At 36.4% G+C, this 22,008-nt stretch overlaps 2 protein-coding genes and 1 long non-coding RNA gene across 4 annotated transcripts; 1 reads left to right on the top strand and 2 right to left on the bottom strand.

Moving 5' to 3' along the window:
* Positions 1-2,654: 2,654 nt before the first annotated feature.
* Positions 2,655-7,279, bottom strand: LOC128671874 (uncharacterized). Of its 2 annotated transcripts, XM_053748693.1 has the most exons (6): positions 6,412-7,279; positions 6,103-6,243; positions 5,734-5,835; positions 5,152-5,490; positions 4,486-4,920; positions 2,655-3,723 (listed from the first exon to the last, which is right to left on the bottom strand). In XM_053748693.1, the coding sequence occupies exons 2-6, from the start codon at positions 6,164-6,166 to the stop codon at positions 3,515-3,517; spliced, it is 1,149 nt and encodes a 382-aa protein (XP_053604668.1). In that variant the 5' UTR covers positions 6,167-6,243; positions 6,412-7,279; the 3' UTR covers positions 2,655-3,514. The 2 variants fall into 2 exon arrangements, with proteins under 2 accessions (XP_053604668.1, XP_064292174.1); XM_064436104.1 differs by having other exon boundaries at positions 6,103-7,279.
* A 287-nt stretch (positions 7,280-7,566) lies between these two features.
* LOC128671872 (facilitated trehalose transporter Tret1-like) lies at positions 7,567-17,228 on the top strand. The gene is made up of 3 exons (XM_053748692.1): positions 7,567-7,752; positions 14,653-14,785; positions 15,833-17,228. The coding sequence occupies exons 1-3, from the start codon at positions 7,711-7,713 to the stop codon at positions 17,119-17,121; spliced, it is 1,464 nt and encodes a 487-aa protein (XP_053604667.1). The 5' UTR covers positions 7,567-7,710; the 3' UTR covers positions 17,122-17,228.
* A 2,165-nt stretch (positions 17,229-19,393) lies between these two features.
* On the bottom strand, positions 19,394-20,953 carry LOC135309761 (uncharacterized). The gene is made up of 3 exons (XR_010369961.1): positions 20,893-20,953; positions 20,011-20,126; positions 19,394-19,593 (listed from the first exon to the last, which is right to left on the bottom strand). It is a non-coding gene; the product is annotated as an uncharacterized LOC135309761 (long non-coding RNA).
* Positions 20,954-22,008: the final 1,055 nt, after the last annotated feature.

Genomic DNA, 22,008 nt, shown 5'->3' with positions numbered 1-22,008 from the left:
TTGAAGACAAAGTATTCGCTTTTTTTGCGATGTCCAATCGAACCCACAGTCGGTCCCAGCAGCACCATACCGTCCGCGTAGCTAATGTTATTCACATGAACACCCCCCAGCCTGCAACCTGAAAAGGTTTATCAACTGCACCGGCACACCCCTGTCCTTCATTTTTCTTCAAAGCACATCGTATGATACGATTTTATTGACCGATATTTTGAAGTTTATTTTATACGTTTTTCTTAAAGTAACTATAAGTATTTTGATTTTTTTTTGGTAATTATGTTAATATAACAATTGTTTCTATGCCAAGTCTACTTTACCAAAATTTTATAAAATTTCATAACTAAAAAGTAATAAGTAAAATTTTGAACATTATCATATTTTTAGTATATCTGGATATACATAAAATTGTGTGCTTTCTATCACTACAAGCTCTCACAGAGCCACTAGTTAATGAGTGTCAACTGTAGGTACCTACTACAGATCCAGCGCCATGTCCAATGCGGGCTTCCCGCGTGTGATAACAACTCTATTTATAACAGTCGCTAGCGCAGCCGCGAGCCCCGAGCCGACCACTTAAAACAACTCTATTTTACTAAAAATATATTTAGTGACTTGCGCCCCGTCCCGGCTTCGCTCGGGTAAAAACATAATTATACATTTAAACTTTCCTCAGGAATTACACTACCTATCTATTGGAGAAAACCGCATGAGAATCCGTGCGTGCAGTAGGAGAAGGGACAGCAAACTGACTGGCGGTTCACCCCGCGGTTTCGCCCGCGTGAATTTGATACCTTAACAGTAATGAAGTAAAATCTCGGTCATTCTTTTATCGCGTATTCTGTAAGACTCGTAAATTATCTGGTATGATTCAAATTCGTATTTTTTGGGTTCCGTAGCCGAATGGCAAAAAGGGAATGGTCTGTCTGTCTGTCTATAACTGAATAGGTAGTTTGTGCGAGAGACACTTTCAAAGCGGTAGGTAAAATGTGTCCCCCCCCCCTGTAACTTCGAATTCCCCCTAAAATAAGAGAATGATAAAACACAAAAAATATATGATGTACATTACTATATAAAGTTGGATCGAAAATTGGTTTGAACGAGATCTAGTTAGTAGGTAGTTTTTTGGGTTCCGTACCTCGAAAAGGTAAAAACGGAACCTTTACCTATAGGATCACTTCGTTGTCCGTCTGTCTGTCTGCTGTCCGTTTGTCGCAAAAAAAAATCGAACTTATATGTGAACGCGATCAAAAAATATGACCGTTTATGTCGCATATGCGACATTTTACGATTTCAGAAGGGAATCAAAACCAAACCAAAAAAAGTTGGGGCATAGGTACCGTACTAATATAGGAAAAAATCTGAAAATTGGTAATTTATAATTACATCACAGAAAAAAGTTATATTTGTAATTTATACCATACAAAATCAGTGCATTTTGCGATTTCACAAAGAAATCAAAACCTACAGGGTACTTCCCGACGACCTAGAATCATGAAATTTAAAGTAGCATAACATTAGCGTACAAAATAGCATTTATTTTATACGCCCGCGAATCTTTAAAATTTTGTACGTAAACCTCGGTGCGCGAGTCTAACTCGCACTTGACCGTTTTTTTTTTCAATTGTATTATTTCGGGATGAAAAATATCCTGCATGTTGCATGTGCAAATCAGAAAAACCTTATTTCATACTAGCTATTGCCCGCGGCTTCGCCCGCGTGAATTTCATAACAAAATCTCAGTAATTTTTTTATCACGTACTCAGTAAGACTGGTAAACATATATGATTCAAATTCGCATTTTTTCTCATCTTTAGTTCAATTTTCTGTTTCCCGCTGCGTGTCTCGTCCCGCAAACTTGTCCAATCCCGTTTCCTGCTATGTAATGTGAAGTAGATATCCCGTACCGTTTCCTACATATGTCTCCTTCCCATTTCCCGCTCCGACTCTCACTCCCGCTCTCTGCAACGCGTGCCGTCCCATTTTCCATGACGTTTTACGCCCCGGTTTTTTATTAAACACAAACGTAAATTAAACATTTTTTGTATTTACTATTACTGTTATTTACTACAAAAAGTAAGTGTGCCAATTTTCAGCTTTTTATCTTGAAAATTGTATCAAGTCCCATACAATCTTTCACCCCCCTTATAAAGGGATTGAGGGTAAATTTTCAGAAAAATCTGAAACACGTATTCATTACTTTCTTGTAAACAACTAAAATCCAAATTTTCAAGTCACTAACTTCAACGGTGTAGAACTTTCATATTTACAGTTTTTCACCCCCTTCGGAGTAGATTTTCCAAAAACTAAATACTCACTAAATACTCCGATGGCATCCTGTGAGTTCTCCCACGCGTTGTAATGTTTACGATCAGTTAGTCGATGTCTCGATTTTAAAATGTCATAACTTAAAATAATGTTGCATTAGAAACTAGATATTGTGTTTTACGCGTAAAAAAAACTATTCATACTATTTAATAAACCTATCTTCATAAATAATTCTATTTATCTGTTATTTTTAAATTTTAAAATAATCAAAAAATGTGTTTTTTTAGTTTACGATCGTTTTTCGTCAGTTTACGTTCACACATTTGCGCCAGTTTACGATCATTAAAAACCACTGAAAAAGGAACTCTAGGGCAATGAATTGAAAGTCGAAATTTTATTGTATTATTTATTGAAAAATATTTTTTTTTCCGTTTGACAAACTGAACATTATAGGTCGTTAGTGCTGCTTTAGAATAAGATATTTCGCGCATTTCTGTGCATTTTAAGTGCAACTAGCGAATGCGTACATCGAAGGCTATTCTTCAACATCACTAATTAATTCTTCAGCACAGCTGTTGGTTCTCCTTAAAAATATATAAATAAATAAAGAGATAAACGTCATAGACCCAGAGCAATTTGAAAAAGATCGTGAATGTCAAGGCTTTTTCTATATTGTAGTCTGGGTTTACAAAGGTAGGTAACAAGGACGTTGAAATACGATTGATAGTAATAACGAAATGTCTATGTTCAAATAACGAATAAGAATCTAATTTGCTATTTTCTTTCCCTAAAATCAAGCAGTCATAAAGAGAGGCTTCTGGCAACACCGAGAAACTATGAGCGGTGTTCCCCCACATACCTATAAATTAAAGTAGGAATAATATTTCGTATAAATAAATAAACTGATTGACATAATTTTTATTTTGATCAAACTTAAATACAAAAATGTTTGAATCTATTGTCATGTCAGGTTTCGTTCACATACAGCATGAATAAAAATTATCCAAATAAAACAGCTACGTACCGGATTTGTATCTATTTGGTTCTTCAAAACCATGTCAGGCATTGTTTAATATTGATGATAATGTTATACATATACTGTGATTGTTTCCCCCAGGTTCCTAGATCCATGTTTGCACTACACCAATCTGTTTGCTGTAAAGCTTTAGGCAGCAGTGTGCATCAGTCTCACTGCCACTTCTATCGCCACGTCACCTAGTCAATAAAAAAACTCATCAAAATGGAAGGCATTTTAATCGCGCCTGGGCCCCGGAATGGGCCTCTCGAATGGCACGGAGTAGTAAAGCTGCCTTCGGGGCGGGCGCTCCGGTGGCGGGGTCGCCATGCGCGGGCGCCGGCTCATGTCCATTGCAGCCTTGCTGCGTCTGCATCTGCACCAGACACACGCCACGAGCACCAGCAACGACAATGCCGCAACTGATGATGATGCCAATACCCAATCTAAAAAAAATATTATCAAATTATTTTCAGAACCACTTTAGCCCGAACCTTGCCCATAAATTGACTGCCATAGACAAGTTACACATATTAAACACAATATACAGATAGTAATTGTTTCGGATTCTTTTAGACATGATTAATGTTAAAATTAACGTTACAGTAACAAACGACTATTATTTAGTGATTATATTATTACGAGAGAAAGTTGCTTATGGTAACATAGTAGCTGTGACCGTGACTTCGTTCGTGGGAATTAGTATTTTTATGAAACCTTAACTTAGGATTCCTGTTTTATGGAGAAGAATATCCTTCTGTACTTAGATCATAAAAATCGCTAGTAAATAATATTTATCTTTCAAGTGTGTTATTGCTAACACTGGTGTCAGATTTTATTCAAATCGCGTAAGGGCATCTGAGTGGCAAGTAGTCGCATACACACCAGTGTTAGCCAGTTTGCAGATTTCCTCACGATGTTTTCCTTTAATGGAAGCAAGTGGTGGTCAATGAAAACTACTAAAATGAGCCTGCTTGACAAACTCGTGTGGCACGAGTAGGATTCGAACCCGGGACCTTTCGATAACAGGCGGACTCTCTTAACCATTTGAAAAAATGATCATGAAATTGTAATAAACGATGTTTTTGTTCAATTTTTTTGGAGAATCTATACTGTTATTATAACTGCGAAAGTCTGTCTGTCGCATAAACAAAGACACTATCATAGATATTTGAACAACTAATAGTAGCGGTATTATTGACACTCACAATAACTTACTGCACTGTTCAAATGAAAAGTAACCTCGTTCAATATATTCTTGTAACACGTATCATCAATTTCGAAATCATCGCAGTTAACGTCAATGCAAATCAATTTCATCTGGTCATCTTCTTTTCTTAACTTCTTCGAAAATGTTCCATTCACTACTAATTCTTTATAATTATAACTAATTATATAATTTGTTTCTAAGATCCAGTGTATGTTAGAACCGTTGCACGTCGCGATATATTCGTCATCAATATTGTAATATATTTTAGTTCTTGTAGTGTTTGAGTCGATTTTAATAAGTCGTCCATTTATGGTGAAGGTGTTGTCTTGACAAACAAAGGTAGATTTGTCTTGAGAGATATCTTCATTTTTTAGTCGAAAGACTATTGTTCGTGTATATTTAGTATCTTCACTTTTTTGTACAGACGTTAATACTGAAACGAATAACAACTATTAAATTAACACAGAAGCATTTAAAGTATAGGTATCTAATAATAAATAAGATATGTGAATCTAAATTGCATGTAACCTACTGATAGGCCAACATTTTCTCGATTCTCACTCTACGATATTCTAAGTATTTCCAAATACTTTGAAGTATTGGCTCCAGGGAATCCTTGGTTAAAATGTCATTTTAGTGATTTAAAAAATGGATTTAAAATTACCCGTGCCAGACTCTGGGAAGCTGCGTATTTCACACATGACATTCTGGGCGTCACACAAGAATCTCTGATGCTCCTTAGTGTACATAGATTTGAGCTCCTGCATCCAGTCTATGTGTACCTCCACAGAGCAGCGGCAGGCGGCCAGCCCCGGCTGCAGCTGCAGCATCGCCACCGGCCTCACCAAGCACCCGCTAGCCGACCGCATCGTCACGTAGTATACGCAATCTGCCATGGCGCGGCTCATCGGCACATTCATCTGCTTCACATGTTTGTATTTCTTCAATTTGGCATCAAAGAACTGGTCTGGTAACAGTCTGGATACCTGATTCCGGCAAGAGCCTGGAAGAAGTAAGGCTGAGCTAAAGTCATTGATCCCGCCCACAGACCACTCTCATCCCAGTCAAATACTATTACTTGCTTGTAAATGCTTATTTGTTGCTCTTCGGGTTTTATGTACCAAACCAATTTTCTTGAAATTTCACATTGCGCCTTTTCACATTAGGACTACGGAAAATATATACCCGAAAAAAACATGCGGGCAAAAGCTTTTACTGATCTTGTTAATAGCTTGTTTCCTGTCACCTGTTATGCTCGTGACCTCCACGTCGGGTGGGAAGGACCCGTCTTCGATGGTCAGGTTCAGCATCTCATTCTCCTTGTAATAGATTATCTTGTAGTTGAACTCTGGAACCACAAATCACACAAACGAATTAGTTACTTGTTTTCCGAATCACGGGAATCATATTTATGGTATACCATGAAGGAAATTTTCTGAATCCACAATATTCTTATCAAACTGTATGTTTCTAAAGCAATTCATCAACTTCCAACACCAATCTTGCTTTACCACTGGTTATGTACATTGTTTTTTTACAACTCCTTGTGAAACATACAATAGCAAGCATTTTGAATCGTTGAATAAAGCTATCAAATTCAGGAAAAAATACTTACGATCCAAAATTTGACAGCAGAACGTTCCGCCCGCACTAAGAAGTAATATAAAAAACCAGTTCATCTTCCAGACAGCATTCAGCGTCACAGGCCACAGGACAATAAGTTGCAGACTCCATCGCTCCTTATCGGTCTCAGTTTCTATGGCATTTAATTATGTTAACAATAATACAATTGTTTTGATGTTTGTGTTTTCATGCGTCACTCGCCACACATACCACACATACTCGTATACATTTAACAATAAGCTAGCCTTTATAATTAAATTTGTACTAATTAAACATAGAAAATAATTGAGGAGGTATTTACCTACACATGTCGAATGTAACGTAGCGTATCACCTAATTAGTCATTTAAATATTTATGACTTATTGCAATGAGTGTACTCTGGAGTACATGTAATCTTTAATTAGATTAAAAAGATGTACCAGTCTCTCCTTTTAGTAGAGGCCATAATGCGACCTTTTGTATTGAAACTATTTCCGACATAATGAAATACTAGGTTTAGAATAACTTAATTCTCGTATGAATACAATACAATAATTCAATTACTGAGAAAACTTACTATTTACAAAAATATTGCGACGAGCATACAATATAATTAAATATCACAAAAACCTAGCTTCTTCAAATACCTTTATCATTTTTTGGTTAGTAAGTTAGAGTTATGTACTTATAAACGGGGTTATATTAATTACTAGCTGATGTCTGCGACTTCGTTCGCGTGGCCGAACAATTTTCGGTGAGGAGTCAAAATTATCAGAGAAATTTAATTGTACAGACAAATGTAACGATACCAATACATACAGAAGATGCTAATCAGACTGAAAAAGTATATTTTCTATAGTGTAGCTGAACTATTATGACTTTCCTTCAGGTGTTCATATCTTCGATTTTATACCTCTACCGAAAACTCTCATCAGACTGAACAATTTTTGTTAACTCGTCATTTCTATATTCCCTATAGTATAGCTGCACCATCACAGGTCAGCAGATTACAGTTATTGCAGTCAGATGTTCCAGTTCTTCGATTTTTAAATGTCAACAGAAAATGCTCATCAGACTGAACAATTTTTTAAGTCGTCATGTCTATATATTCCATTGAGTTTAGGTATACCATCATAGGTCTACATCAGGTGTTCCAGATCATCGATTTTTATATCTGTACAGAAAATGCTAATCAAGCTGAATAACTTTTGTTAGGGCGTCATTTCAATATTTTCTATAGTTCAGCTGTACCATCATTGTTCTCCATTAGGTGTTCTAGTTTTCAAATTCTTACTCTGTTGCTGTGCCTCTATCGCCTAATTTTATTTTCATGTAAATTTATTCCATGTGCTGGATTTTTTTTTCTACTGTTTTATTATATGTATTGATAGATGTCTGTATTTAATTGTTTAGACAACTACGTTAACTATGAATAATAAACTTACATATATAAAAAGCTATATAAAGAAAGCAGGCCTACTAAGTGTCCCATAAGGGTTTTATTATTAAGATATACTTGTTTACGACTGGGTATGCATGATAATGTCACACCTGTTCAATAACATTTGCTAGGTATTCGTGCGTGAAATGAAGTGATCAGTTTAACAGTGCGAGGGCACCATGAGCTCGTGTGCGTTGTCTGTATCGTCATCTGTGAAGCAGGTATTTTTTTGTCACCGGTTAATGTAAATTTGTATGTGAAGCATCAAACCACCAAGTTGACACGCTCTAGTTTAATTGTAGCAGCACATTTTACATTTGTGAATCACTAAAAGTACAAGTATTAATAATTTAATGTTAGTAAGTAGGTATTTGAATTTGACATATAATTAGATATTCACGCGCCAAATATTATATTAGGTCTACTGGCTACTAGCCAGTACAACAAAACGCCAATTTCATATGTAGTAGCCAGTGGCTACTTTAATCACAAATTTCTCCTCTTTGGTTAGGAATTCCAAATTCAAATTTATACAGTTATTTACACATGTATTTGTGGTTCGTTAACCGTCATTCGTTTGTTTTTTTTTCTTCTGATTCTTCTGTTTGCGTCACACAGTTTACAAAATGGAAAACTTGAAATATCGCGTTATTTACGAGTACGAGTTCCACCGAGGCACCAGTGCTGCGGAAACGGCTCGAAGGGTTAATGATGTGTATGGCGGTCGTGTCGCAAAAGAAAACACAGTGCGTTTTTGGTTCCAACGTTTTCGTTCTGGAAATTTCGACCTCAAAGATTCAAAGATTCAAACATTTATTTGCCAACTATGAGTCATAATTACAATACAGGTGTTATGTACAATTTTGTTCTTATCATAGCAACTCAGCGAGTATTGCAAATGTAGTCATTACAGTAGTATATTTTATATAAAACAATGTTAAAATAATTGATTAATAGATAAAAATTTATAAAAAAAAAAAATGATTTAATTAATTCGTATTCAAATACATATATTAGACACTTAGATTATTCATGAATACATATTAAATACTTTAAATAACAATTACAATTCCATTACATGTCAAGGTATTCCTTTACTGAGTAATAATTTTTTGATAGCAGAAAGGATTTTAAGGCATTTGAGAACTTTTTTAAATTATTTTCGTTTTTAATAAATGCCGGTAATTTATTATATATTCTGATTGCCATATAGTGCGGACTAGTTTTTAGCATCCTTATTCTAGCTATAGGCAAATAAAGTCTGTCTTTATGTCTGGTGTTAATTTTATGTGTGTCCTTTACTTTCATAAAAGAGCTTAGATTTTGATGAGTAAACATGCAGATGTCGTATATGTATATAGATGGCAAAGTTAGTATCTTAAATTTTTTGAAATAAGGTCTACACGATTTTGTATTATCTATTTGAGCTATAATTCTGACACATTTCTTTTGTAACAAAAATAGGTCTCCTACGTCCGTACTATTTCCCCAAAGCATTATCCCATATTTAAGTTGAGAGTATGCATATGCGTAATACGCGGATAACGCTGCTTCTGTGCTAGTGCTCTGGACCAGCTCATACAGAGCGTAAGTAAAACTAGATAGTTTTGACTTCACTAACTCTATATGGGCTTTCCAATTTAGGTGAGTATCAATGATTATGCCAAGTAATTTGAATGTGTCAACGCATTCTATTTCCTGGTTATTTATGTTCAAATTAATTTTTAAAGGTTTTTTTGTATAGGGTCTAAATTGTATAATTTTTGTTTTAGTGTAGTTTATATTGAGATTATGATTTTGGAGCCAAGTAGTCACAGTTTGTATTGTGTCATGTAATAATTCATTTGCTTCCTTAGAGTTGTCACATTTTATAAGTATTGAAATATCGTCTGCGAAAAGTACTGGTAGAACTATGTCATTCTTTTTAATCAATTTTGGGAGGTCATTAATATATATAAGGAACAAGACGCATCCCAAAACACTTCCTTGGGGTATAGAGCAAGTTAAGATTTCTTCTTGAGATCTTACAGTTTCTATTTCAGTGTTGTTATTTAGATGTTCTATTTGTACACTTTGCTTCCGATTATATAGGTAAGATTTAAACCAGTCTAAAGCTGTTCCGCGAACGCCCACACTGTAAAGTTTTGACAGTAAAATACCATAATTTACACTTTCATAAGCTTTGCTCATATCCAGTAGTAATCCGAGTCCGTATTTTTTTTCATTTAAGTGCGATAGAGCGGTTTGGATATATCTGTATACTGCCTTTGTTGTGGACCTTGTTTTCCTGAAGCCATTCTGACAATCGTCTAGAATATTGTATTTTTCCAAAAAAGAATATAAGCGATTGCACATTGCTTTTTCGAATATTTTTGAAAAACTCGATAACAGTGCTATAGGCCTATAATTTTGAGGCGAAGTGGTATCTCCTTTTTTATGGACTGGTTTTACTAAGGCTATTTTTAATAAGTCAGGAAATTCGCCACTTTCGAAGCTTTGATTCACGAGGAGAGTCAAAGGTAGAGCAAACTCTTCCGCGCATTTCTTAATTAATATTGGGGGGACGTCGTCCACCCCATAACTATGCTTATTTTTCATGGTTTTAATTATGCCTATTATTTCTTTATTGTCTACTGGTGTTAAAAACATTGAATTTATTTGATTTTCTATGTTTTGTAGTGGTATTTTTTGCATTTTTTGGGGGGTAAGTTTTCATTTGTGATAGTGAAGACGTCATTGAATGCGTCGCAAATTTTATTGGGGTTATCTATTATTTCGTTATTTAGTTTTAATTTAATGTTTTTATTTCTATTTATATAAGATTTCCCAGTCTTTGTGTTTATAATTTTCCACATTGTTTTGTATTTATTATCAGAGTTATTTATTTGTCTTGTAAATGTTTGTTTTTTAGAAATTTTTACAGCCTTTTTTAATATTTTACTATAATTTTTGTAATATTTCCTTATGACCTCGCTATTTGTTTCATTAAGTATTATTTTTAAGGTTCTCTTATGTCGGCATGCGTTTTTCAAACTTTTTGTTAGCCATGATTTCTTAGGTTTGATTTTCAATTTGATTGTTTGTAAAGGTATATGTTTATTTAAAAGATCTTGTATAACAAGATGAAATTTTTTATAATTATTTTGAAGATCAGCTGATTTGTGGCTTAAAATATTCTTCCAGTCTATATTTTTTAGTGAATTTTTAAAATCTGTAATTTTTCTATTAGAGAAAAGTCGCTTCTTTACAGTTGGTATTTTGGTTTTTGTATTAGTTTGAGGTTTACCCTCTATTTTTATATTCTCAGATTTGTGATCTGAAAGCCCATGGTCTTTCACTGTTGATTCTTTGACCTGGTCAATATTATTTGAAAAAACTAAATCTATAATTGTCGAGGATTTTTTTGTAACTCTAGTAGGGTCTTTGATTAATTGGTGGAAATTATATGATTTCATGAAGTTAATGAATTTTCTTGCCGTTTTTCTATTTTTTTTATTTAATTGGTCTATATTGAAGTCGCCTCCGATTATAACATGTTTGTTTTTGTCCGTTTTGTTTATTTGTCTTAGTACTTGTGTCATTTGCTCGTAAAAAAGGTCTATTTTTCGACTCGCTCTGTATAATCCTATTATAATAGTGTTGCTTTGGGGTATCTCTATTGCACTAAACTCTATAACAAATTCTTTGGAATAATTTACAATGTCCTGTCTCTCTATACATTCAATATTATTATTAACAATTATACAAACTCCGCCGAGTTTGTGAATCTCACGACAATATTTGGAAACTATAGTATAACCCGGAAGTTTTATTGCGTTACAGAATTCATTTTTTCTACTAATTTCTGACAATGAAATAACATCAAATTTCAAGGATGATATTAATTCCTCTATTAAGTGCAACTTCTTACCGATACCTTGTATATTTTGGAATATGATGTTAAAGTGGTTATCGAAAGAACTGACTTTGTGATCTTGAGGCTTGGTTACTGTCAGTTTGAGATGGTACTAGGTTATCTTCCGTATCTGCGTTTATCCCAGGGATGTAATTCTGGGGAGTTTGTGATGCATCTGTATGTATATATAGTTTTCCATCAACAATTAGTCGGTTATTTCTTATGATAGCATGGTGTCCCTTGTGTCTGAAATCCTTTAGCTTCTTTTTGAGTTCAATATTTTCTTGTAGTTTTTCCCTTGTCATAAATATTTCAATCGTCAATCCAGTATTTCTGAAGTAATGAGATTTCTCTATTATATATCTTGTAAATCGCTTACTTGTAAATTCTATTTCAAGTGGTCTCCGAGTTCCTCTACGTCCCATGCGTTTTATTTGTTCTATAAACGGGTTGGCGTCAATATCTAAGATTTCTAAAAATATTTTATTTACTTCGTCATATAGGTCATATTCACTTTCATGTTGGTATTCAGGTAAGCCATGGAGTACAATCTTTTTTGAGCTCTCTAATTCTTGCAGTTCGCGTTGTATATTAGTAATGCTTTTATTTATTTTTACTATTTTTTCCTCCGTGTCTTTTTGAAAAATAGAATTGCTGTCAGCAGCGTCATTTTGAAGCTTTTGTATTGTTTCTTTTACTTGAGATAGGAGTGATTCTTTCATTTTCTCTAATTTTATATCAAGGAGTTGGCTAAATTGATCCAAAGTTATTGCGTTTACTGGTTGAGTTTGGCTGTGTGAAATAATGCTAGTGCAGGGCGATTTGTTGATCTGTGTATGTCCCGTTATCGCATCTACGTCAAGATCAATTAAACTGTCATTTTGTGTTAATTTTAGTGTTCGCCTTAGTGTTACATTTTCGTTACACACTTCTTCGTGCGTTGTGCCTGGTAGAGGCGGTCTAGCTGGAGAGTTAATATTATTTTTCTTTGGCATATTGCACAAGCAGGCAGGGCATTTCCAGTTAAGCTTTTGTTCTGGTGTCATACTTCTATAGAACCGCTTATCTGATACATTTGCACAGTCGAGATCATAGCATTGCTTACATAGAGAACATTTCAAAAATCCACTGCATGGTAGATTTTGTTTACAACCTGCACATAAAGCCATTTTGTGCGTTTTTATTAATTATATTAAGGATCTTAATTTTGTTTTTGTGATTATGGTCGATAGATACAGCCACTTCCCACTAGATGGCGTTTACTACACTATGGTTCAGATTCGCGTATTACTTAATAATTGTTTCAGTCATTACCCATAGATGGCGCCTATTATTCGTTAGCTACTCCCCGCAAGATGGCGTTACTATGCTGAACTATTGATAATTAACAAACAGCTGATTGGTCGATTGTCTTTGTTTACGTATATTTTAAAACTTTAACGTTCCATAAAAATATTTTTTGGATATTTTCACTGTTTAAGTTATAGTTTCACTGTTAGTCACTGAAAAACCCCATTTTTGTTGCAAAGTTAATTTAGTAAACACATAATATTTATCTTGTCACAAGTTTTTGTCCAATTTAATGTCCACTAATTCCGTCACTTATATCGTTCACTTTTCTTGATATTTATTATAGATAACACTAGTCCTTATAATTTATTATATTTGTCACTGATTAACGTTAATATTTTACTAAACTTGTCCTGTTTACTATTTTTTAAGAATAAATTTATACGGATCCGATATGATTCGAACGAATTACTTGTCTTTGATGAGAACCCTGCAGAACCCTGCAGTACAAGCCCCGTGGACGGCCGGAGACCCTAGTTGATAATGAAGAACTGAAGGCTATTGTGGAAGCGGATCCATCGCAAACCACGTCCGTGTTAGCTTCAGGCTTCGATGTTAGTGATACAACTATTTTAATCCACTTGAAACAAATTGGGAAGATTAAGATACTTGAAAAGTGGGTACCTCACGAATTGAGTGGAGCAAACCGGCAAACGCGTGTCGACTGCTGCGTTGCATTACTTAACCGGCACAATAATGAAGGGTTTTAAAATTAAATCATTACCTGTGATGAAAAGTGGATTCTCTACGGTAATCGGAAACGCTTCGCAATGGCTGGACCTTGGCCAGCCAGCCAAATCCTGCCCCAAGCGAAAATTGACCCAAAAAAGTTACTTGTAAGCGTTTGGTGGACTAGTGCCGGTGTCGTTATTACAGTTTTCTCAAATCTGGCCAGTTGATTACGGCAGACGTCTATTGTCAGCAATTACAAACTATGATGGAAAAGCTAGCTGCTAAACAACCGAGGCTGGTCAATCGCTCCACGCCACTGCTGCTTTACGACAACGCTAGACCACACACTGCACAACAGACGGCTACCAATTCAATTGGAATGTCTAAGACATCCACCGTACTCTCCGGACCTTGCTCCAACAGATTACAATTTTTTTCGAAATTTGGATTACTTCTTCCAAGGGAAAAAAATCAACGCCGATAGGGCAGTCCAAACCGCCTTCAAAGATTTTATTGATTCCCGTCCGAATGGTTGTTTTAGTAAAGGGATGAAGGAACTACCTATGAGATGACTAAAATGCATAGATAATGATGGTTCTTACTTTGATTAAATAAATATATTATATTAAAAAATATTTGACTTTTTGTTCCTCCTATACCAAACGCCAATTTCATATGTAAGGACCTAATATTTTATAGTAATTTCTCAATAAGCTACAAACTACTGGCATTTCGGAACAACCACTGCAGACTGAGAAGAAATGGCGAAACAAACTCATAAACAGTGTTGGTCCTTATCATGCCAGAAGGGCTTAACGTTACTTATTCTTACACTAGCTTGTTACTGCCTTCACTATATGGATGTCAACCATGACAGAGGGAACCTCTACTCTGACCCTTTATGTGAGCAGATTTACTACCTATAATCAAATCTAAGTAGAATAAACAGGATCACATACTACATCAGTTGACAAGTAATTTTCAATAAAATTTTCTTCCTTTCGAGTCTAAAGAAATAATAATATTGAGTAAGTGGCCACAGCAATAGCCTCAACAGTGCCTCATTAAGGTTTTCTGGGTAAGACAAAAGATGAGCCAAGGATTGAACTGAACCGCACCACACTCACACAAAGCATTACAAATCGCCATTTCACTATGTTTGCTCGGCTTAGGAGATGCCTTCATTAAAAAAAAAATTGTGCAGGTTTGGGTTGCGGTGGGCGTGCTGAGCAGCGTAGTGGCGCAGGGCGTGGTGGTGGGCTATAGCTCACCGCTGCTGGCGGAGCTGCGCGCACGCGGCGGCTTCCAGCTCGACCTGCACCGGGCCTCGCTCTTGTGTAAGCTATGCTATATATATGCTACATAAGTGTTTTACGAAACTTTTACGAACGACAAGCCAGGATCGTCTCAACTCATCGATTTACAGAATGGACAATTGAAAATTTTTGGCACGACATGAATGCAAAAAGATCTCTATGACGATGTAGCGGGAGCAAGATAATTATGCTCGACCGCCACAAAGGGAAGATCTTCCCGCCAGGCTAGGTGTTGCGCCTGGGGAACCGCATGGGGACGGTGTCATGTCGGAGGTTGTATATATGTAAATTGTAAATGTATAATCGAAAACGCACTGTTTGCGCGGTCTAGGCTTGTTAGCTTCTGGTAGTGAGTCGACTAGGTATGGGTCGTTACACATTTTTCGGATAACACAACAAAACGAAGCCGGCCTTGTCTAAAACGTCTATTTTTAAACAATCTATTTTAAAACCAATTCAAGGTCAACAAAACAAAACGAAAGAAATAGTGCAAATAACGCAATATCTAAATCAGTCTTATAGACTATCGCCCAACCGCACAGCGACAAAAGTTAAAATCGTAACTGATTTGACGTCCATCTCTTTTCATCCTACGCATAAAGGAACGGGTGGTTGAGCGACCGAGATGTTTGTTTCATTCGTTCATTTCTTTGTGTTGTCATTTCTCCGCGTCCGCAAAGGAACTAATGACGACGGCGTGAGTTTGACGTTGTGAGAAATAGATGGTTGTCAAAGTCATCCACAGCGTGGTTGTTCAGCCATAACGCTGTGAAAACCATTTATGCTATATAACGCCCACTCCTAGAGTCGACCGTAGTGCCATCTGTCCGTAGATGTCGTGGATCACTTGTGCGGCTTGTTATTCGTTGCGTTTGGTCGGATTTTTACATCTGCGGCGTTGTGCATGTGGCGTGGTAGATGTCGCCACAACGACAATAAAAGCTTGTTTTGTAGCAAACAAGCTTTTATTGTTGTCATTTCATTGTCGACGATCCTGGGTGCACCATTAGGCAGATAAACATTAAGAACATTAAGAATAGTTTGTAATAATAATTTTGCTCTTTTCAGCGTCAATACTGGGTCCTGCTGTCCTCGTAGGGCAAATCACTTCAGGCGTCCTGATGGACGTTATTGGACGCCGGAGCACTTTCCTCGTAGCCCAAATCCCAGGCGTCGTGGGATGGCTCCTGATATATTTCTGCCAGAGTTACTCAGTTCTGCTGACGGGAAGGCTCTTCACAGGTGTGAGCACAGGGCTGGTTTCCATGTTATCTGTAGTCGTGCTCGGGGAATACACAGATCCGAAACAAAGAGGAGTTTATCTGAGTCTTAAAATGGCTTGTTTTAACTTGGGCTTTACAATAAGCCATAATGTTTTGGGCCTGCTGTACTGGCGGACGATCGCTTTGGTAGCGGTGGTGCCATACGTGGTGACGGCCGTTGTCTTCTACACGAGCCCCGAAAGCCCAGCATGGCTCGCTACCAAACAAAAATATGACAAATGCAGAAACAACTTCTTTCTAATACGAAGAAGAACGGGAAGGTCTATCTGGGAAGTGGAGGAGATGATTGCCGCTCAAAAAGAACAACAATCGCTCGTCATCAAGAACTCGACAATCTTTCAAAAGCTGATGTGTTACTTCAAAAAATTTACACAGAAAGACTTTCTTAAACCGTTAGTTCTTCTCGTTTTTTCTATAGTTCAGTTGGAAGCCTGTGGCAGACATTTCTTCTCCGCCTACGCCGCCAACATCATGAGTGACATAACCGGACCTGGCGCCGACTACAATAAGTACATCGTGATCATAGACGTGCTGACCACAGTCGCCGCCTTCGCTGCGGTCCCCCTGATGAGGGTCATGAACAGGCGCACCCTCCTCTTTTCTTCAGGGGTCTCGTCGCTGCTGGCGCTTTTCCCCACATGCATATTTCTTTATTTAATCTCAAATGAAAGGCTTTCTCGTGACTATCAATTGGTGCCAATATCTTTGTTGAGCTTGTATTTCTTTTTAGTAAATATCGGATGTAGCGCCGTGACCATGGCTGTGAAAGGAGAACTGTTCCCTGTTCGACACAGAGGAGCTGCGTTAGTCTCCGGAGCCTTTATTTTGTTTATTCTTTTATCGATTTCCTTCCATTTTACCCTGTTTTCATTGTTTTATTTAAATGTGTACGGAACATTTGCATTGTGCGGAGTAATAATGGCATCGACATTGGTCGGGATGTATGTCATGCTACCTGAGACAAAGGACCGCACGCTGCAGGAGGTCGAGGACTACTTTCACAACGGCCGCTACGGCGTCACGCGTCTCGCCAGAGAGGACCATTTGACTATTATTACACAAAAAGACGGTTAAAACGATTTATCTTTACAAAAATGTGAATAGGAAGTGTAGCATTGTGGGTATATTTGCGACAATTTTCAATAATTTTATTGAAAATATAACTTTTTTATTTATTTAAATTTTGGCATTTTTAATAATAATGTAAATTCATCCTCTTAATTTTTAATATATGTATAAGACCTATATTTGGTAATAACCGTCCTTATTACCAAATATAGGTCTTATACATATATTAATATATATATATATATAATATATCAATATATCATATTTAAAAAAACACTTAAGAAATTATACTTAAAATTATATTTCGTCCCAAACTTTGTAAATATAAACAGGAAAAAATATTTTTACGAAAACGTATTTATATTATGATTCCTAAGGTGCAAGTCTTCTTCGTTTTCCCGATACCCATCAATAATTATAAATCGTTTTTTATTAAAAACGCCAAGTAATATTGGAATTTTTAATGGATATTGCAGATAAAAAGTTTGCTCTTATAAATTACCAGGCGTTGCGGTGTCTGGCGTAAGGTGACGGCCAGTAACATCAATCATTTGTGCGTGCATTAAAAATCAATTATTTAAGTGGTTTACGCGTTTAAGTGTCCGAGAGTATGGGGTAAGTACTCGATTAAGAAAATCCGTTCAGAAGTTTTTTAAAAGCATTTATTTAACTTGCAATTTATGTATGCATGTATGTATGTTCGGGTAGAATCTTGCTACTCATTTTGAAGCATATATCTTCAACTGATTGAGCTGAAATTTTGTATACACGTTTAGTTTCGATGACAATATACGATGAGCTGTGTGACGTCATTCTAAATCCAATGTGACGGAACATCCAAGATGGCGGAATAGTTATTTTTAATGCATTTCTACAATATGGGTATCAAATGAAAGGGCTTGTTGAGAGTAAGTTGAAAAATAATGTGACGTCTATTTGACGACGAAATTCTATTTATATAGATTATAAACCTAGTCAGTTGGTTGGACCAATGGGTTTCATTTTTAGTTCTTTATACATAAGGAATTTATATAATATGAAAACTTCCCGTAAGATTGAACTAGCGCTTTCTTTCGGGCATTATAAACGGAGGTACTGAACCTCCTTGATCTTCTTGGTGGCTAGTAGTTCCCATAGACTCTAAGGGGCAAATGTCACCAGTGTTTTGCTTTTTTTCTGCGTCATGTTCTCATAATACGCGGTGGTGTTTTGGTGTTGCTCGTTTTGCCTCTGTGAGAAAACCGCCATAGATTCTCCTAAGTTATTGGAGACACTGTTAATAAGTGCAGCGGTTTGGTTTGTGACTCGTGTTCAAGTGAAAATAGCTTCCGACAAGAAAAACGTATCAATCTAAGCCCCCTGATAGCAACGTGAATACCTGGACATCAGGAGCTGCTGGTTGCTGGTGGTGATAGTTGGTAAGTGCCTTCTTTGTATTGTCTTGGAAGTAGTGCGGTTTGACTTGCGGAAGTTTTCATATACAGAAATATAAAATGACCATAATCTATTTGGTCTGTACTTATGAACCTGAAGTTATCCTCCCCGCTTGGAAGGCCTATTTACACGGCCATCCATAATTTTATTGGTCCTTCGAGCCGGATACGAACTGGTTAGGTCAATCTTTCGAAATATAGCGTGTAACTATAATTGACGCGTAAATTCGTTCGAGCGACCGCCATATTGTATCAAGATAAATTTGGCTTAAATTGTCATATTTTTCAGTTGACAGGTACATATTTGATTAGTTTCTTTTAATTTTAATTCGATACATTATTATTATAGTATCACTCCTCAGGAAATACATTGAAAATAACATTGATATTTCTTAGTGTTGTGGATTAATACTTATCTATATATTTCTCATTCTAACTATATAAATAAATTTAAAACGTAATTTTTTAAAATGACTTCCTCGAAGACTTCTTCCAATGAGTCTGTGGTTAATCCGGAAGTATGTCTCCTTACGTCAAAAAAGGAAATGTTATTTTCTCGCGTGAGCAGTTTGTATGAACTGTCAAAGAAGGTTACAGATTACTCAATGAGATCTTGTGAAAGTTTCATGGCTGCGTCAGAGACAATTGACGATGTACGTGAATTGTTTGAAAAAATAATCGATCGTCTTAATAAATTGATGTTAGCTGATGATCCTAAGTTTATTCCTTCTTACCAAGAATTAAGCGCCTTTGACGATATGTACTGTCGGATAAAACGTATTCGTAATAATGTTGATAAGGAGGTCAAGGTCAATGAGCCCTCGACTTCTAAACCCAACCAGAAAGGTTTTATAAAGCTTCCTGCCATCGAGATTCCTAGTTTTGATGGACGTACCGAACACTGGCCTATGTTTTATGAGTCGTTCAAGTCAAATATTCATAATAACACTCAATTGTCAGATTCTCAGCGTGTGCAATATTTAATAGGTAAATTGACTCACAATGCCCTTAATGTTACTGCTGGGATCGTCCCGACTGGTGAAACCTATAAGATAATATGGGAAAGCTTAGTTAAAAAATACCAAGACATACGTACGTTAGGTGCTCATTACTTGTTAAATATTTTTGATTTAAAAAATACTTCTCAAACTGCTCAGAGCCTTGAGATATTCATTGAGAAATACTCTGCTTCGATTTTAGCTTTGAAACAATTAGAGATACCGAATTTAACGGATTTTATTTTTCTCAACTGTGCTTTGCGTAATTTAGAAGCACAATCTATTCAAGCCTTTGAGTTATCTGTGCGTGATAAGGAAATTCCGACTTCGGATGATCTGATTTCGTTTATTAGGGATCAAGTTAAAATATTACAGCGGTTAAGTAATTTAAATCCTAGAAATCCGAATATTAATAAATCATTTTCACCGTCAACTAATAATTCACGTAAGAAAAACTCATATACCTCATTGGTTGTTCAGAGTGATAACGGTGTGACTATGGCACAGGAAAAATGTCCCTGTTGTCATGGTACTAAACACGCTCTGTATAGTTGTCCTTCTTTTCGTAATTTGGATTCTCCTAAAAGTAGGTTTGAATTTATCAAATCTAAAAATGGTTGTGTGAATTGTTGTGGATTGAATCACACAATTTCCAGCTGTAACTCGTCATCTGTTTGCAATTTATGTAACAAACGACATCATTTTTTATTGCATTTTAATAAGGTGCAAAATGCGAATCGAAGTGCTATTGAAAGCAAAACGCATTTACAAACTTTGCAAGTCGGTAAAAATCGTTTGGTTCCTCGTGTCGAGTGCTCCTGTTCAGAGCCACAGACGTCAACGGCTCCTGCGCCGCAAGGTTCGAACCTGCACACTGATGGTTTTGTGTCCGTGCAGCAAACATCTATACCACCGGCCCCTGTGACGTCTTCTTTTGTTACTGATGGTGTGTCGATGTCTTATAATGTTAAAATGCAATCTAGCACAATTTTGTTAGCAACGGCACAGGTATATGCACGGGCTAGGGATGCGACAAACAACAATAAAACATTAATACGTTGTTTAATTGATAATGCTTCCCAGAATAATTTAGTGACGATTGATGCTTGCAAGTTATTGAATATACCTATAATTCCCTTGAGTAATTCTATTATCAAAGGAATTGGTTTGTCTTCGCGACCTATTCATGGTTCCGTTTTGTTCGAAATTGAATCTCGCGTAGATAGTAAACAAACATACCAAATTTTCGCTTTGGTGGTTGATTGTCTTACGGATGAATTGCCATCCTATTTTATAGGTAACAGTGAATTTACTTATTTAAAAGATATTAGTATGGCTGACCTTACCTGGAATGTTCCTGGGAAGGTGGATTTGATTCTCGGCGCTCAGTTGTTTCCTTATATTTATTTGGGGAATCGGGTTGAGTCAGGTACTAATGCGCCACCTGCCTTGTTGACAACCCTTGGTTATGTTTTAATGGGCGATGTTCCTAAAGTTTCTTCTGTGCATACTTTTACTGGGTTTGCTCTGAATGACACCCTTCAGAAGGTCTGGGAGTTAGAAGAGTTGCCCCGAGTTGAATATATGAGTTCGGAAGAAACAGAGTGTGAGAGTTTGTTCACTTCTTCGGTGTCACGAGATGTATGTGGACATTATTCGGTAACTTTACCATTTTGTCGCTCGCTCTCTGAATTAGGGAATTCTGAAGCTATCGCTCTTCGCCGATTTATGGTTTTAGAGCGCAAATTAAATCATACTCCTGAGTTAAAGGATAGTTATAATACTGCGATTTTTGACTATATTAATAATGGTTATTTGTCTGAGATTCCTCAATCAGATATTCGTATAGAGGGTTATTATATACCTCATCACGCGGTTGTGCGTTCGGACAGGCCTTTGCCACGTATAGTTTTAGATTCGAGCGTCAAGACTCATACCGGCTTGTCATTGAATGACATATTACATGTTGGGCCTAATTTGCAGGCTGATTTGTTTTTGTTATTACTTGATTTTCGACTGTCTCCGGATGCTTTAACTGCTGATGTGAAGCAAATATACTTACAGATTGGTATTCCCGAAGATGATCGGAAATATTTAAGAATTTTATTTCGTTTCAATACTAACGAGGATATCAGTACTTTTCAGTTTAATCGATTACTGTTTGGGCTGAAGTCTAGTCCTTTCCTCGCAATGAGGATCGTTAGACAGTTAGCTGAGGATATATCTCATGAGTATCCTGAGGCAACAGCTGTCGTAAGGAGCTGTAAATTATATATGGACGTTTTAGTTCATTCCGTAGTTAATAATGAGATTGCCATTTCTTTATCTCAGCATATGGTCTCTATGTTTAAGGCTGGATCTTTCGACCTTGTCAAGTGGTCTAGTATCTCTTCAATGGTTTTACAGCACTTGCACGATTCTTACCGTAGTCCGGTGGTTTTTTCTAAGGGGGAAAATGTTCC

The sequence above is a fragment of the Plodia interpunctella genome, chromosome 8 (genome assembly GCF_027563975.2).
Source record: "Plodia interpunctella isolate USDA-ARS_2022_Savannah chromosome 8, ilPloInte3.2, whole genome shotgun sequence".
Taxonomy (NCBI): Eukaryota; Metazoa; Arthropoda; class Insecta; order Lepidoptera; family Pyralidae; genus Plodia; species Plodia interpunctella.
Note: the sequence above shows the minus strand (reverse complement) of the source record. Positions and strands in the feature narration are given on the sequence as shown.

Excerpts from the sequence above, each read along its gene's own strand:
- LOC128671872 (XM_053748692.1), top strand. The coding sequence starts at position 7,711 with ATGAGCTCGTGTGCGTTGTCTGTATCGTCATCTGTGAAGCAG. Across the intron at positions 7,753-14,652 it reads TATCGTCATCTGTGAAGCAG|GTTTGGGTTGCGGTGGGCGT; the intron begins GTATTTTTTTGT and ends AAAATTGTGCAG. Across the intron at positions 14,786-15,832 it reads GCACCGGGCCTCGCTCTTGT|CGTCAATACTGGGTCCTGCT; the intron begins GTAAGCTATGCT and ends TGCTCTTTTCAG.
- LOC128671874 (XM_064436104.1), bottom strand. The coding sequence starts at position 6,166 with ATGAACTGGTTTTTTATATTACTTCTTAGTGCGGGCGGAACGTTCTGC. Across the intron at positions 5,836-6,102 it reads CTGCTGTCAAATTTTGGATC|AGTTCAACTACAAGATAATC; the intron begins GTAAGTATTTTT and ends TTGTGGTTCCAG. Across the intron at positions 5,491-5,733 it reads GGAGGTCACGAGCATAACAG|GCTCTTGCCGGAATCAGGTA; the intron begins GTGACAGGAAAC and ends TACTTCTTCCAG.